We start from the raw sequence: 14,531 nt of genomic DNA, 5'->3' as shown, positions 1-14,531 counted from the left end.
CCTCGAGCAGTATTTTTTGGGACTTTTTTTGAGAAGAAGTATTTTTTTTGGATCTTTCACTGTATTACGCTAATGGGTCGGCCCAGATGGAGTCGCGCCTGTGCGTCCGCTCGACAATTCGCCGCAGCGAGCGGCGCATAGGAACTCCCGCTTTTGAGGTTCCATACAGGGAGCAGAGGTTGGTGACTTCTAACCGGGCGGCCCAATGGCAAAGCCCATCGCCCCAGGCCACGCACCCCGCTAAACCCTTATCCTTAAAACCCCCTTCTTCCTCTCGCCGCCACGGCGCCGCTCCCCGTCCCCGCAAAAACCCTAATCCCTACCCCCACCCCACCCGCCGCCATGTCGTCCACGCCGCCGGCCGTCGCGTCCCCTGCCTCTGAGCACACCAAATCCAAGAAAAAGAAGAGCAAATCCAAGGACGCCTCCGCCGACCCCGACCCCGCCGCCGCCGCCGCCGATACCACGTCGCTGGCGGACGCCGAGGCCAAGACTGATGGCTATATGATCAAGCCCCAGGCCCTGGTTCCGTCCCTCGACACCTCCACCTGGCCGCTCCTCCTCAAGAACTACGACCGCCTCAACGTCCGCACCGGCCACTACACCCCGCTCCCCTCCGGCCACTCGCCGCTCAAGCGGCCCCTCGCCGAGTATCTGCGGTACGGCGTCATCAACCTCGACAAGCCGTCCAACCCCTCCTCCCACGAGGTGGTTGCCTGGATCAAGCGCCTCCTCCGCGTCGAGAAGACCGGCCACAGCGGCACGCTCGACCCCAAGGTCACCGGCAACCTCATCGTCTGCGTCGACCGCGCCACACGCCTCGTCAAGTCGCAGCAGGGCGCAGGTAAGGAGTATGTGTGCATCGCCCGCTTCCACGCCGCCGTCCCAGACACGGCCCGGGTCGCTCGCGCGCTCGAGTCTCTTACCGGCGCTGTGTTCCAGCGCCCGCCGCTCATCTCAGCGGTCAAGCGCCAGCTCAGGGTGCGGACCATTTATGAGAGCAAGCTTCTGGAGCATGACGCCGAGCGCCACCTTGCCGTGTTCTGGATCTCTTGCGAGGCCGGAACCTATGTCCGGACGCTCTGTGTGCACCTTGGGCTGCTCCTGGGTGTCGGTGCACATATGCAGGAGCTGCGCCGTGTGCGGTCAGGTATCCTCGGAGAGCAGGACAACATGGTCACCATGCACGATGTGATGGATGCCATGTGGGCACTTGACAACCACAAGGATGAGTCTTACATAAGGCGTGTGGTGATGCCGCTTGAGGTAATTCTTACCAGCTACAAGAGGCTTGTTGTGAAGGACTCTGCTGTTAATGCTATCTGCTATGGTGCCAAGCTTATGATTCCTGGGTTGCTCCGGTTTGAGAATGACATTGATGTTGGGGAAGAGGTTGTTCTCATGACTACCAAGGGGGAGGCGATTGCCATTGGTATCGCTGAGATGCCCACTGCTGTTATGGCGACTTGTGACCATGGTGCTGTGGCGAAGATCAAGAGGGTGGTGATGGACAGGGACACATACCCAAGGAAGTGGGGACTTGGTCCGGTGGCACTTAAGAAGAAGAAGATGATCGCCGAGGGCCTCCTTGATAAGCATGGGAAGCCAACTGAGAAGACCCCAGCTGAGTGGCTTCGAAATGTGGTGCTTCCTACTGGTGGTGATGCGATGATTGCTAGCCTTGCAGCTGCTCCTGAGCCCGAGAAGGTGAAGGTGGAACAACAGGATGTGGTGCCAAGTGAGGAGGTCAAGGAGAAGAAAAGGAGGAAGACTGATGAGGATGATGTGACTGCTTCTACACCTGCAAAGAAGATGAAGGTGGAGGAGGTCACTGAGGCAGTGGAAGGGGAGAAGAGTGAGAAGAAGAAGAAGAAAAAGAAAGACAAGGGAGAACCAGGATCAGCTGTTTCGGAGGCAGTGAAGGAGGAGAAGAGCAGTCTGTCTGATGAGGAGAATGGTACCAGCAAGAAGAAAAAGAAGAAGAAGAGCAAGGAAGGCGGTGATGATGTTGCTCCAGAGAGTGCGGAAGTTGAGAAGAGCGAGAAGAAAAAGGACAAGAAGAAGAGCAAGGAAGGCGGTGATGATGTTGCTACAGAGAGTGAAGTTGAGAAGAGTGAGAAGAAAAAGGAGAAGAAAAAGAAGAAAAAAGATGCAGAGGAGGCACAATAGGTAGAGATAGTAGTTTACATTGGCTTGTCATGTTATTTGGTTGCAGTTATGTGGGAGCTTGAACTACCTGTTTTATTTGCTTTGTACCCCTTGCAACCGTCTATGGTTTGGTAGGTAGGCCTGATGTACTATCTTTAGGTTACTGCCATTCAACCGAAATGCTATGGTAATTAGAGAGATTTCCCTTTAAATTTGGACAATCAGCCATGTATTGCAGTATCTGTTATCAGTTTTTGCAGTGAATTTTGTTCTCATCTCATCTTAGTACTCCACCTTTACTGGAATTGCTGGCTTGCTAATCTCATCAATCTGCTGTTTTGATGATATTAAGCTGAAGTAGAGTTTGCCGATCCTTATATTTCCATCATACTGGTGTGAGAACTTGGTTTGTGCTACTGATATATACATTCTTGCAACCACCCAGAAATCTGTGATCGTCTGTGCACCTCAGTCTGAAATTCTGTCCCATATTGTAGCATTAAATTTGCCAGTTTCACTTCTTTGATAGGACCAGAAGATATATGCTTGTTCCCGGCATGGTTATTCATATATTGAATTTCCTGAGTAACATAAGTGGTATGTGCATGGTGTGTAACAGGATAGTTCATCAGATTCTAGCAGGGTTGTTTGGTTGCAATTCTGGGGGAACCCCTTGCAACCATGTATTGCTTCGAAAGCCCAACCTACTATCTTTAGGTTGCTGCCATTCTACTGAAATGCGATGGTTCTTAGAAATTTCCAATCAAATTTTGATAACAAGGCTGTGTATGTTATCAGTAAATGTAGTGGATTTTTCGCCCCCATTAGTAGTCCACTCTCCACTCCACTGTACTGAAGCTTCTGGCTTGCCAATCTTCAATCTGCTATTTTGCTGATATTCTTGACCTGAAGAAGAAAAATCCCTAGTCATAATACTTCCACCACATTAATGTGCGAACTTGATTTTCTACCTTGCTGATACACAATCACGCAGGAGTCCCAGGCCTGCATTTCTGTGTCTGTTATCTGTTAATGCATTTTTTTGTACTATTCTGAAATTTCTGTCTTTGTTGTGCCAATATTGATGAGAATCTGCCTGCTGTTTGCTGATATTGTGGAACTGAAACGGAACTTTACTGCGGAACGTTTCTACCAATCGGATGTGAGAACTTGGTTTTCCCATGTCTGAATACATGCTTATAATCACCCATGAGTCATTTTTTGGCTCCGAAATCTTCATCTGCACCCAGAGTCTGAAAGTCTCGCAGTGAATTTGCCAGTTTCAGTTTTTTGATATAGCAGCAGCATATGTTGTGATCCTCTTGGCACCGTCATTCCAATATTGGTTTTGCTCATTAGATATGTATATGGTGCATAACAGCATAATGTCGGCGGATTCTCTCCTGCCATTAAACTGGAGAAATATGAAGAATTCTCTTCGTCTCATAATGTATGACATTTTTTGACACTACACTAGTGTAAAAAACGTCTTACATTATGAGCCAGAGCGAGTAGTTGTCATATCTAGAATTCAGTTGTATGATGTGATGACTAAGCTGGTCCTGTTAGTGCTCGTGATCTGGGTAGTGTTTTTATTTTTCTGATGGAAGTTTTAACTATGTTTTTGAGCCCTCGTTGCTTTTGCAACATTCTGATTATTTTAGGGTTTAAACTTTGGGTCTGTTTAGGGCATATCTAGATATGCTCTAATTATTGCACATCTAAATGGCTCAATCAAATATGAAAAAAAGAAAAGAAAAATACATGCACGAATCTCCGGGTAAAAGCAATGACATAGGATTTAGATGTGCAATACTCAGGACATATCTAGATGTGCTTTAGCAAAACTGTTTTTGTTTTCATATTTTTTAACGAAAGCGAAAATGAATCTGAAAGTGAATATGGAACAGACACGAATACATAGCAAATACGACGCATACACTAATACAGATGCAAGGAGTTCGTTGAAAGTGGAAACGAAACTTGACTCGTGTAGGGAAACCAAAAGCAATCCAATGAAAAGGCAAGAAGGTGTGATGGAGTGAAGACGTGAAGGATGGGAGTAGGAGGTGTGAACTCGGAGGGGCGAGGATTACACAATAAGGGAGGATAAAGGTTTTTGTTATAATTGATTGGAATAAAAGTGTAATTGGGTTGAGCTAAAGTGGGTTATATAAACAGGATGTAAGCAAACAATCCGCATGCGTCTGTAGTTTAATTTTAGCATAAATTTCACCGAAAAATGTTGTTTTGTTTTAGTCTCCTCAAGAAACATTCTTCTTTTCTTCCATTTTTGTAAATTTATATTCCTCTTTTCGTACGCCCCCTCCCAAGGACCTCGACCTTGATTATCCACACATGCTCCCATAATAAACTCAACCCTGATCATGATCAATCACACAATGTTTCTTTGTGTTTTTACTATTCATGGGGGTATGCTATCATGGTGGTCGTGATGATTCGACCTTCCCTCTCACACTTGATCCACACCGTAAATCAACTACCCAGGAACCCAACCCACCCCTCCTCCTGTCCCCATGAAAAAGGAACCGTGAGGCACGAAACACCAAATATGTTTCTCTAACTTTCCAAGTTTAAGTCAAAGGTGAACCATGTCTTTGACTTTGCTCATCTTTTGCTTGTTGCATAAAAATTTGTCAGTCTGAAACGGATGCTAACGAGGTTAGAGAATATCCCCCACCTCCCGGAATGCACATCCCGCACCCATCTCTCCACCCCTTGCTTCCGTTCATGCCTTCGTGGGTATAAATTTGATTTATTTGATAATAAATTAGTCACATGTGTCCGCTATGATACACTATCATAGAATGATACTACTGTGACTTCTCTCGTCACTAATTGTAGTGTTTCATCTTTTTTTTATTAGACGATACTTGTGAGTTAGGGAAGTAAACACGAAGGACATGTGTTCATTGTGAGAGTGGTCTTGCACTAGGGAAACTTAAAACACATAAATAGATGTTTGCGACCAGCGAGAATTGTTTGTAGTAGTGATTAGTAAGTTGGTGGACAACAATCCCATGCTAACCACTATGCAAAAAACATTTGTGTCTACAGTGTCACATATGTTGATCGGAACCATCACTTCTCAATTTAGAAATGATATATTGATTTATGACATGCACTATGGCATCCTCAACGTGTCTTGCGCGGAATTGTGATTGACGAACCACAAGAATGTATACATACAAAAAATAAAACGATCGCAATAATTTGCAAAGTCAGAGTAATTGGTTTGATAATTTTAAGATTATGTTGCAGTTTGGTGGATGGTTGTATTGCTCTAGGTTGACTTTGAATGCGTAGACACACATGTTAGGTTGAAAATACTAATAATGAAAAATGGTACAACTTTGGCACTGTATGAAGGGCAAGTTTGCAAATTCCAAACTTGGGAGGTACGTGAGTGCAATAGTTCCAGTGAACTGAGGAATTCCTCTCCGTTCTGCGACGACCCCCAGCCCAAAATTGGGGCAGAAACCCAGTCCCCGTCGATCCGAATCCCCCGAAATTCCGGGATCGGAACCCTAGCCCATCCCGAATCCCATCTCCGGCCCAATGCTTCCCGCCGGCGACGGCTCGTCCGCCGCCTTCGCCGCCCTCTCTTTCACCGATGCGGACGGCGACGACTACTCCGAGGACGGGGACTTCACCGGCGCCCCGTTCCTCGAACCTCCCGATCCGAGCCTCCCCGACCCCACCTCCTCCTCCGCCACCGCCCTGCTCCCCGCGGGTGGAAGCGGCGGCCAGGCCTCGTCGGGCGGCGAGCGGCGGCCCCTCTTCCAGCGCCTCTGGACGGAGGAGGACGAGATCGTGATCCTCCGCGGGTTCGCGGAGTTCACCGCCGCCCGCGGCACGGCGTTCGCGTCGCACCAATACGACACGGACCCGTTCTACGAGGATATGCGCCGCCGCCTCCAGCTCGACTTCTCCAAGAGCCAGCTCGTCGAGAAGCTCCGCCGCCTGAAGCGCAAGTACCGCAACTGCGTCTCCCGCCTGCGCGGGTCCGGCGCCGCCTTCTCCTTCCGCTCCCCGCACGAGCAGGCCATTTTCGAGATCGCGCGCAACATCTGGCGCCCCACGAATAAGCACGGCCGGGATCCCTCGGCCGACTCCGACGACGAAGAAGCTGTGGTTGCCGCTGCGGCGGTGGCTGCCACACCTGTCCCTGCGAACACCAGCCCCAATGGGGAAGTCAAGTCCCCCTCAGGGCGGCAGCGCCGCCGTAGACGTTCGGTGGAATCAGCAGCTCCATCTGCCCCTGCAGCTGTCCCTGCCACCATTTTGGTGCAGCCCCCTCAGCCAGTGCAGGTGCAGGTACCCGTGTCAGTCCCTGTCAAGATGGATGACTCGCTACCAGCACTGCCCCAGGCTCCAATGCCTGTGACAGTGACCATGGAGGGTTCCGAGCCACTCAGGTTTCCAGTCATGTCACCTCAGTCAGGAATTGTCGATGTCGAGAAGAATTTTCTGACGCCTATGTTTAAGGAGATGATTCACGCAGTGATAAATATGGGATCCAGTCCGTTTGGTATGAAACTTCCTGAGCCGCCACACGGCTTGCCTATGGAAGGGGAGAAATGGAGAAATCAGCGAATCCTGGAGCTGGAAGTGTACTTGAAGCGGATCGAACTGCTGCAGGACCAGGTGAAGGCGACACTTGAGGAGCTCAAGTCCTCCACACCTAGGACTTGAGGTTTTTTTAAGTTAGGAACTGATACGGTGTCTCTCATTATAGAATTCTTGCTACAAATCTGAGGTTAGATGTTTAGTGTTTTTCCTCTACATTTTCTCGTGCATAAAAGGACATTGTTGACTGGGTTGGGACTTGGAAACTAGTTTATTCATGGTTCTAATTGTTCATGTGATATTTAGCTGCTACTTATTTCTTTATAATGTAGGCGTTGTCCTCTGTTTTGAAGTGTTATGCTTTGAACGGACAGGATGGTCTCCTGATGGAAAGCTTGAGCACTTTCAGTTAATATATTATTAGGATCACAGATTGTGGTCATTTCAGTATCATTTTCATCAATTTATATGAAAGAGATTAGATATGTTCAGTACTGCTTGTTATCAATTGAAGGTCATGGAATTATGGTATAGTAAACCAGTGGTTAATCTATGGAGCAGCATGGTAGTTTAACTTGTGTTTGATCATGATTTCATGACCCTGTTTATTTTCCGTGAAGGCTGAAAATTACTTAATATTTGTGTACCAGATATTATGAGAATTACTTCTCTGCCGCGCCATTGCATTATGTTATTTTCCTTTTCCTTTTCCCTGTTGGAATAAGGTCAGCGTATGTGAACAGAGTTATTGTTAATGCTCAATACCATGCATTGTCATTCTAGAGATCAGCGTTCCTTGTGTGCATCAGGTTACAGAAATTTGCCCGTCATTTGTGTGTTAAGTTCAATGTGGTATACAGTGTAATGCTAGAGGGTGAAACACTGAAATGTAGGTCCAGAGCTCTACTGCTTCTAAGTTAATACGTACACTACATTATTTGTCCATTTGTGAATCTGTATTGCTTCAATCAAGGTGCACAACTACAATGTTCAAGAAAGCGGTAAGCGTAAGCGGAGCGGAAGGCCACAGCTTGGAGCAATGCCGCTTAAGCGCAGCTTAACCGGGATTAAGCGTTTTTTTTAATTGGCCAGAATTTGGCTGTTTTTGAATAATATGCACAAGAAAACAGGAAATATAGCACATAGGTAACTGAAAATCTGAAATACCCCCTTCGTCCCAAAATTCTTGTCTTAGATTTGTCTAATGTATCTAACATTAAAACATAACTAGATACATTCGTATTTAGACAAATCTAAGACAAGAATTTTAGGACGGAGGGGCATATAAGGTTGAGGTTCAGTGGTTTACACACCACAACAAATAGCCAAATAACACATAAGGATAAGGTTTAGTGGTTCACACAACAAGCATAAATGCATAATATTGGCTTAGAGCATATAAGATAAATGGCAGCTGCAGGCAAGCAGCAGCAGCAGCAACCAAACAACAGCAGCAGCAACCAAACAGCAGCCAAACAGCAGCCAAACAGCAGCCCCATCCCAGCCCAAGCAGTAGTTCAGATCCAGTCCGGGGACGAGGAGGAACAATGCATGGAGCTGAGTTGGATGCAGAACAGGAGCATCTGGACCGGAGCTCTCTTCTCCCCAATCCCCTACTAACACAGTAAACCCTAGCCGAACAGGCCAGTATTGGGCCAGGCCTTTATACCCACCTTTTACCTTCAGCCCGTTGCCCATTCCTTGCTTTTTGAACGCTTAAGCGCGCTCAGCGACCGCTTAGCCAGCGCTCAGCGCTAAAGCGGCCGCTAAATCCCGCTTTTTTCCTTAACGCTAAAACTTCTGCCTAGGGCAGAAGCAAAGCGTTTAGCTGTCGCTTAGCGCTAAAGCGCGCTTAAGCGGCGCCTAAAAACGCTTTCTTGAACATTGCACAACTATCAGCATTTTGATTATTTGTTCTACCTTCCAATCACAAAAGTGATGATTGCCTCTTCTACCTCCCAATCACAAAATTTCCAAACATGTTCGAAGTTTGAACAACCATAACAAAGTCTGCAGAAACCATGGGAAAACACAACACTCAAGTACCAGGATAAAGGTAAGTGGTGGTTCTGAAAGACAAAAGGTGGCTCTTCTCTACACACATAGAACTACCTTGGAAGTACTGGGTAACACCGATTGCTTGGCAGTACTGCAATATATAGAGTAGTTTGAAATGAACGGCATGGAGAAATGCCAAGGTCACGACTCGGAAGTACCAGAGTGAAAAAGCTCGGAGATACCAATCTTATGATGTGATAAGATATAAAAGCATACCGAAAAAAATTTGAAAGTGCCGCATGACGAGTTAAACTCAGGAGTGCCAGAATTAATGGAGAATGCCTGAAAGGAATTTAGCTTGACAACTCAAAACAAAAAATGCTGGGGTTTCTGATTTGTGGGAAACTGGGTCGCTTTCTAGGGTTTGATAGAACACTCAAGTGGCTTGGTAGTGTCAGAGGAAAACTTCGGTGCTACCGGGGATGTGAAAAACATATGAGGGTGGTGTCAAAAGTGGATTCTTTTTGGAACTTTGGTTTGAGATCTTTCATAGAGGCTCAGACCAAACTACCTCTGTTTGTGTCCCTCTCAATAATGTGGTTGTCTTGAACTCAATGTGGATATTTGATTTGATCAAAACCTACAAAGTACACCCTAAAAGCTTGAGGTAGACACCATCTTCAAAAGTTGGAGGTAGGGGTCACAATTGATATTCCACTCAATGCATGAGGACTAAGTTTCCGCGAATAAACTTATAAATAGATTAGTCATCTCAATCATCTTGTCATTAATCATCAAAATCCAATAGGGGTATATAAGAGATGCACTTTTAGAAGTTCGACAAGGCTAGCTCGCATTATTAGGCATGAGGCATGTTTGTGGGTATGGTTCTTCTTTGGCCTTGTAAATAACTCTCTAGTCTATCATGGTTGATGCAGCACCATTCGGTTGATAGCTGTGTGTGGTCGCCCCCCTTGCACACCATAGGATTAAGATCATGGGCAACCATTGCATGAAGTCAACTCCCTAGCATGGGTCTTCTCTCTCCCATGCACGAATCACCCTCTGTCTCCTACACACACTCATTGTTGGAAAATCTTCGCTTGTAGTGGACAACATCGCCGCTCGTAGCACGACACACCGCCCCTTCACAACACAATGTAGTTGTGCTTGCATCACTGATGTCTATAAAACTTTGCGTGAAATTTTAGGGTTGGCAAGTTTTCGAGAAGATAGCTAGTTGAGTCCTTAGAAAAACAATACATGTTAGCTATCAAGAATACAACCGTTGAAGCTAGAACTTACAAGAAAGCTGGGATTCAACTTAAAAGAGATGCAAACACGGGGGTGGATTAACGGTGTTTTACTGAGGTTTGGGTAGTTGGGGCTATCCTACTCCTCATGGATGGAGGTTCGAACCACAAAGGCCTCAACATCGTCAGCACAAATAGCCCATGAGGCGCATGGCACCTATTCCCCCATGGCTTGGTACCACAAAGGTCAAAATCTCACTTGGGTTCGATCTTTCACAAAGAAGACAATCTCTGACCCTTGTACAGACTTCTTAATTACTTGAGAATGATGATTGAAGGCTCTCAGGAAGTCCTAACCACCTAGGATGCGCACACCCTCCAAGGATAGCAACCAAAGAAAAGTTACTCGGACGAACTCCTCAGAATATCTTGAATCAAAGCACTCTCAAGAACCCATAGGAGCTATCTCATGAGGATATCCTTCGAGAAAAGGGATATGAACCATAGGAGTGGGAATTCAAGAAAAGGGAGTAGACGGGCCTTCGTAGATTTAAGAAAGTGACTTGGAAACACCTAATCAATTTCCTTTCCTCTCAAAATAACCGCTCTCTAACCTCTCTCAAAGACTCACATGAAGTTAGCTGGAATTGACTTAGAATGACTTTAAGCAACAAGGAGTGTGGGGGGTCGGTATACAAATCAAACCAAAAAACAGAACATTACCTATAAAAAGTGACTAGCCCGGAAATATTGAAGGACAACCTCGAAACTACTGGACGCATTCAAATATTTGAATTGTCTGAAGGACTATCCAACGAGCCGCACAAAAACACAAAGTACTCGAAAGCACCAAATGATAAGGTGCCATTTTTTCGCTGAATACATGACACACTTGGTAGTACCAAAGAATACAAGGTCACGGGATACCAAGGACGACAAAGTTGTTCTCGAAGAGAAGGGATGCATAAAAGGCAAAGCCCGACTCGAAGGTACCAGGTAGATTCGCTCGAGACTAGCGGGATCTATAATGAAGCTCAAAGGGATGAAATTAACTGAGAAGGGCTCGGAGGTGTCGGAGAAAAAGTTATACCCGATGGTGCCAGAGCTAACAAAGGTGGTCTTAATGGAAACAAAGCTCAAAAGTACCAGATAAATTTTTTCAGCGCTTCTAACAAGGGAAAAACAAGATTTGCCTAACATATCACACACTCTCGTCACAGGCTTGGTAGTATCGGCCTACCGGGGCTGGGGAAAAATAGAGCATTATGCATGGAATTATTGGGATTTTTGGTTGATGATCTTATCTTGAAGTCGAGCCATAGTTCTTTTGCTTATGCCCGTCTTGATATCACGATTGTACTTGAACTCAATGTGAATCTTGGATCAGTAAAAAAACTTCAAAGTACAAAGTAGGTGTTTGAAGAAGCCAACCACTTGTAGGGATGAAAGTAGGGGTCACCATTTAGTGTTTCCACACATATGGACTAATTTCCTAAAATAAATTTGATAAACAGCTAGTCCTTTCAATTTCCTTGTCATTAATCACCAAAAAATGATAGGGGTATATAAGGTGCACTTTCAGTATCGCCTCCTCCTCATAGCACCTAGTGCCATCGCCCGTAGGATGGCACCCCGTGATATGATACGCTATATCACACATAAGCCTTCTTATATCTTCCTCAAAACAGCCACCATACCTACCCATTATGGCATTTCCATAGCCATTCAAAAATATATTGCAATGCAACTTCCATCGTTCCATTACTGTGACACACATCATCATTGTCATATTGCTTTACATGATCATATTGTTGACATAGTATTTGTGGCTCAGCCACCGTTCATCATTTTTTATACATGTTACGCTTTATCATTGCACATCCTGGTACACCGCTGGAGGCATTCATATAGAGTCATATTTTATTCTAGTATCGAGTTGTAAGTAAATAGAAGTGTGATGATCATCATTATTCATTATTAGAGCATTGTCCCAGTGAGGAAATTAAAAAAAGAGGCCAAAAAAAGAGGTTAAAAAGATCCCAACAAAAATATGAGAGAAAAAGAGAAAAGGGCCAATGTTACTATCCTTTTCCACACTTGTGCTTCAAAGTAGCACCATGTTTTTCATATAGAGAGTCTCATGTGTAGTCACTTTCATATAACTAGTGGGAATTTTTCATTATAGAACTTGGCTTGTATATTCCGACGATGGGATTCCTCAAATGCCCGAGGTCTTCTAGATAAAGCAAGTTGGATGCACACCCACTTAGTTTTCTTTTTGAGCTTTCGTACACTTATAACTCCTAGTGCATCCGTTGCATGGCAATCTCTACTCCTTGCATTGACATCAATTGATGGGAATCTCCATAGCCCGTTGATTAGCCTCGTTGATGTGAGACTTTCTCCTTTATTGTCTTTTCCATATAATCTCTACCACCATACTCTATTCCACCCATAGTGTTGTATCCATGGCTTGCGCCGTATTGCGTGGGGGTTGAAAAAGCCGAAGCACGTTAAAAAGTATGAATCAATTGCTCGGCTTGTCATCAGGGTTGTGCATGATAAATACTTAGTGTTAAGAAGATGGAGCATGACAAGGCTATATGATTTTGTAGGGATAGTGTTTTTTAGCATTTTTATTTTGAAAGGCATGATTGTTTGTTGGTATGCCTGAGTATTGATGTCTTTATGTCAAATTATAGACTATTGCTTTGAATCATTCGGATCTAAATATTCATACCATAAAAGAAAGATTAGATGATGAGTACGATGGGTAGCATTCCACATCAAAAAATCAATTTTTATCATTTACCTACTCGAGGACGAGCATGAATTAAGCTTGGGGATGGTGGTACGTCTCCAGCGTATATATAATTTTTTATTGTTACATGCTATTATAGTATCAATCTTGGATGTTTATTATGCAATTATATATCATTTTTTGGGACTAACCTATTAACCTAGTGCTCGGTGCTAGTTGTTGTTTCTTTGCTTGTTTTTGGCTTTTCAGAAAATCAATATCAAATGGAGTCCAAACGCTACGAAACTTTTTGACGATACCAGAAGGGACCCTAGAAGCTATGGGAGAAGACATGAAGAGTCACGAGGGAGCAATAAGCCCACCTGGTGCGCCCCCAGGCTTGTGGGCCCCTCGTGGCACCTCTTGACCTAATTCCAGCTCTATAAATTCCAGAATATTCCCAATACATCGAAGAGCCATCTGAAAAACTTTTTTGCCGCAGTTTCTGTTCTTTTGAGATCCCATTTGGAGGCCTTCTCCGGTACCCTGTCGGAGGGGAATCGATCACGGAGGGGAATTGATCATAGAGGGCTTCTACATCAACCTTATTGCCCTTCTGATGATGCATGAGTAGTTTACCACAGACCTATGGGTCCATAGCTAGTAGCTAGATGACTTCTTCTCTCTCTTATCTTCAATACAATGTTCTCCTCGATGTTCTTGGAGATATATTCGATGTAATCCTTTTTTGCAGTGTGTTTGTTGGGATCTGATGAATTGTGAGTTTATGATTAGATTATCCATGAATATTATTTGAGTGTTCTTTGAACTCTTTTATGCATGATTATTATAGCTTTGTATTTCTCTCCGATCTATTGATTTGGTTTGGCCAACTAGATTGATTTTTCTTGCAATGGGAGAGGTGCTTTGTAATGGGTTCGATCTTGTGGTGCTCAATCCTAGTGACATAAATGGACATGACACGTATTTTTATCGTTGCCATTAAGGATAAAAAGATGGGGTTTATTTATATTGCTTGAATTTACTTTATCTACATCATGTCATCTTGCTTAAGGCGTTACTCCGTTCTTTATGAACTTAATACTCTAGATGCATGATGGATAGCGGTCGATGTGTGGAGTAATAGTAGTAGATGCAGGCAGGAGTCAGTCTACTTGTCTTGGACGTGATTCCTATATACATGATCATTGCCTTGAATATCGTCATAACTATGCACTTTTCTATCAATTGCCCAATAGTAATTTGTTTACCCATCGTATGCTATGTTCAAGAGAGAAGCCTCTAGTGAAAAATATGCCCCCCAGAGTTTATATTTATCATATATTAAAAACCAAAAATACCTTGCTGCAATTTATTTGCCCTTATTTCATTTTGTGTTTTTGTTTATCTATCTACCATTGTCAGACTTGATCCTTCACTACAAAAAAAGACACATCTGTGACATTTTGGGCCGAACGATTTTTTTTCCTGTCACACTTATGACACTTCTATAAAGATAATTGTGACAAAACCCGGTATCATCATAGATGTGGTGGGCTCCTACTTCTGTGACAAAAAATCATGACAGAAAATGGGCTTTTCGTCCTGGGCGGGCCGGAGACGCAGCTGCATGACATTCTTTGGGCCGTCCATGACGGAAAAACTATGGTAGAAGCAAGGGCAAGGAAAATATCGGGGAGTTCCCGGTTACGATGGGTGCTCGGGGGCCGAGCGATGCGCGTTCCTCTCGTACATACGCGCGTGTGTACGAGGCGTTGGGCTCTAACTGAACCCGAGCTAGG

General features: G+C 44.7%; 2 protein-coding genes across 2 annotated transcripts; both read left to right on the top strand.

The window, feature by feature from the left end:
• The first annotated feature begins 281 nt into the window (after positions 1-281).
• Positions 282-2,426, top strand: LOC123187822 (H/ACA ribonucleoprotein complex subunit 4). Its single transcript, XM_044599780.1, has one exon. The coding sequence runs from the start codon at positions 343-345 to the stop codon at positions 2,167-2,169; it is 1,827 nt and encodes a 608-aa protein (XP_044455715.1). The 5' UTR covers positions 282-342; the 3' UTR covers positions 2,170-2,426.
• Positions 2,427-5,582: 3,156 nt separating this feature from the next.
• On the top strand, positions 5,583-7,188 carry LOC123187821 (probable transcription factor At5g28040). The gene has a single exon (XM_044599779.1). The coding sequence runs from the start codon at positions 5,728-5,730 to the stop codon at positions 6,862-6,864; it is 1,137 nt and encodes a 378-aa protein (XP_044455714.1). The 5' UTR covers positions 5,583-5,727; the 3' UTR covers positions 6,865-7,188.
• The last annotated feature ends 7,343 nt before the right edge of the window (positions 7,189-14,531 follow it).

The sequence above is a fragment of the Triticum aestivum genome, chromosome 2A, assembly GCF_018294505.1.
Source record: "Triticum aestivum cultivar Chinese Spring chromosome 2A, IWGSC CS RefSeq v2.1, whole genome shotgun sequence".
Lineage (NCBI taxonomy): Eukaryota > Viridiplantae > Streptophyta > Magnoliopsida > Poales > Poaceae > Triticum > Triticum aestivum.
The sequence above is the reverse complement of the archived record's forward strand: the minus strand, read 5'-3'. Positions and strand labels throughout refer to the sequence as shown.